The sequence below is a fragment of the Salvelinus sp. IW2-2015 genome, linkage group LG20, assembly GCF_002910315.2.
Source record: "Salvelinus sp. IW2-2015 linkage group LG20, ASM291031v2, whole genome shotgun sequence".
Lineage (NCBI taxonomy): Eukaryota > Metazoa > Chordata > Actinopteri > Salmoniformes > Salmonidae > Salvelinus > Salvelinus sp. IW2-2015.
The window spans coordinates 7,082,653-7,084,063 of NC_036860.1; the positions used below are offsets into that span (position 1 = coordinate 7,082,653).

A 1,411-nucleotide genomic window follows, 5' to 3' on the forward strand; every position below is an offset into this window, starting at 1 on the left:
GGAATGGAGGTAGTTCTGCACGAGGATAAGAAATACTATCCTACAGCAGAGGAAGTGTACGGGCCGGAGGTGGAAACTTTAGTCCAGGAAGAGGACGCACAGCCCCTCACAGGTCAGACACMACACACATATAAACACAGTCTCACTAATACACACTCAAGCACGTAGATGCATTAATTCAGATATGAAAGTATTAAACTTATTCCCATTTTCTCTCCATCSCCATCAGAACCCATCATCAAGCCTGTAAGGAACAAGCAGTTCACTCTGATGGAACAGGAGCTACCTTCCACTGTTTATGACATGGAGTATGTAATTGACCGTTCACAAGTTTGACTGTTGTAAACTAGACCTGCGTCTGTCTGACCTTTTGTGAGTATAGACAGAGACAAWGTTCAACCCCTACCTCTCCTCTTCTGCAGGTTCCTGGCTGACCTAATGGACAGTCCCGAGCTGATCCGTAAYGTCACCCTGTGTGGCCACCTGCACCACGGAAAGGTCAAAAACTCAGCAATTGACCTGCTTTCGAGCCAGACCTGGCTAAATCATGGATGTTAGTAGCTATACTGATGGCATTATTGTGATTTAATGCGTTTGTTTATTGTCTGTAGACGTGTTTCGTGGACTGCCTGATTGAACAGACACACCCAGAGATCAGGAAGAGAGATGACATGGATGTGAGTTTACGCTTCAGCTTGACTCAACTGCCCCAAACTTGCTGCTCACCTTTCATCCTAATTTGGAGAAATCCTATAACCAGAGAGGCTGCAGCCTACATACAGAGACTTTAAATCATTGGCCACTTTAATAAACGGAACACTAGTCACTTTAAATAATGTCACTTTAATAATGTTTGCATATCTTGCATTACTCATCTCATATGTATATACTGTATTCTATACTATCTACTGAATCTGTCTGTCGCTCTGACATTGCCCGTCCATATATTTATATATTCTTAGTTCCTTTACTTAGATTTGTGTGTATTAGGTATTTGTTGTGAAATTGTTAGATATTACTTGTTAGATATTGCTTCACTGTCGGAACTAGAAGCACAAGCATTTCGCTACACCCGCAATAACATCTGCTAAACACGTGTGTGTGTGTGACAAGTAACATTTGATTTGAATCTGAAATGCTCTGTGAATACTGTAAATCAGCCATTAATTCACTGCATTTTTCCTTGGTATTTCAGCTCCGTTACACAGATATCCTCTTCACTGAGCAGGAGGTAAGTTTTTATTGTATTCAGAGCTATGACAAGTTCTTGCAGAATTGTTTATCTCCCATATAAGTGCATTGTGCTGACTCCTATTTGGTGCCTCCACAGCGAGGGGTTGGTATCAAGAGCACCCCCGTCACAATGGTTCTTCCAGACTCCAGAGGCAAATCCTTCCTCTTCAACATCATG

At 42.1% G+C, this 1,411-nt stretch overlaps 1 protein-coding gene across 1 annotated transcript in view; it reads left to right on the plus strand.

Annotated features, from left to right (window-relative positions):
• Nucleotides 1-3: 3 nt before the first annotated feature.
• LOC111981386 (116 kDa U5 small nuclear ribonucleoprotein component) overlaps nucleotides 4-1,411 on the plus strand; it is a 16,429-nt gene continuing 15,021 nt past the window's right edge. The window contains exons 1-6 of the mRNA XM_070449355.1: nucleotides 4-112; nucleotides 230-308; nucleotides 423-498; nucleotides 612-677; nucleotides 1,196-1,231; nucleotides 1,331-1,411. Coding sequence (XP_070305456.1) covers nucleotides 4-112; nucleotides 230-308; nucleotides 423-498; nucleotides 612-677; nucleotides 1,196-1,231; nucleotides 1,331-1,411 — 447 coding nt within the window. The remainder of the gene's footprint in view (nucleotides 113-229; nucleotides 309-422; nucleotides 499-611; nucleotides 678-1,195; nucleotides 1,232-1,330) is intronic.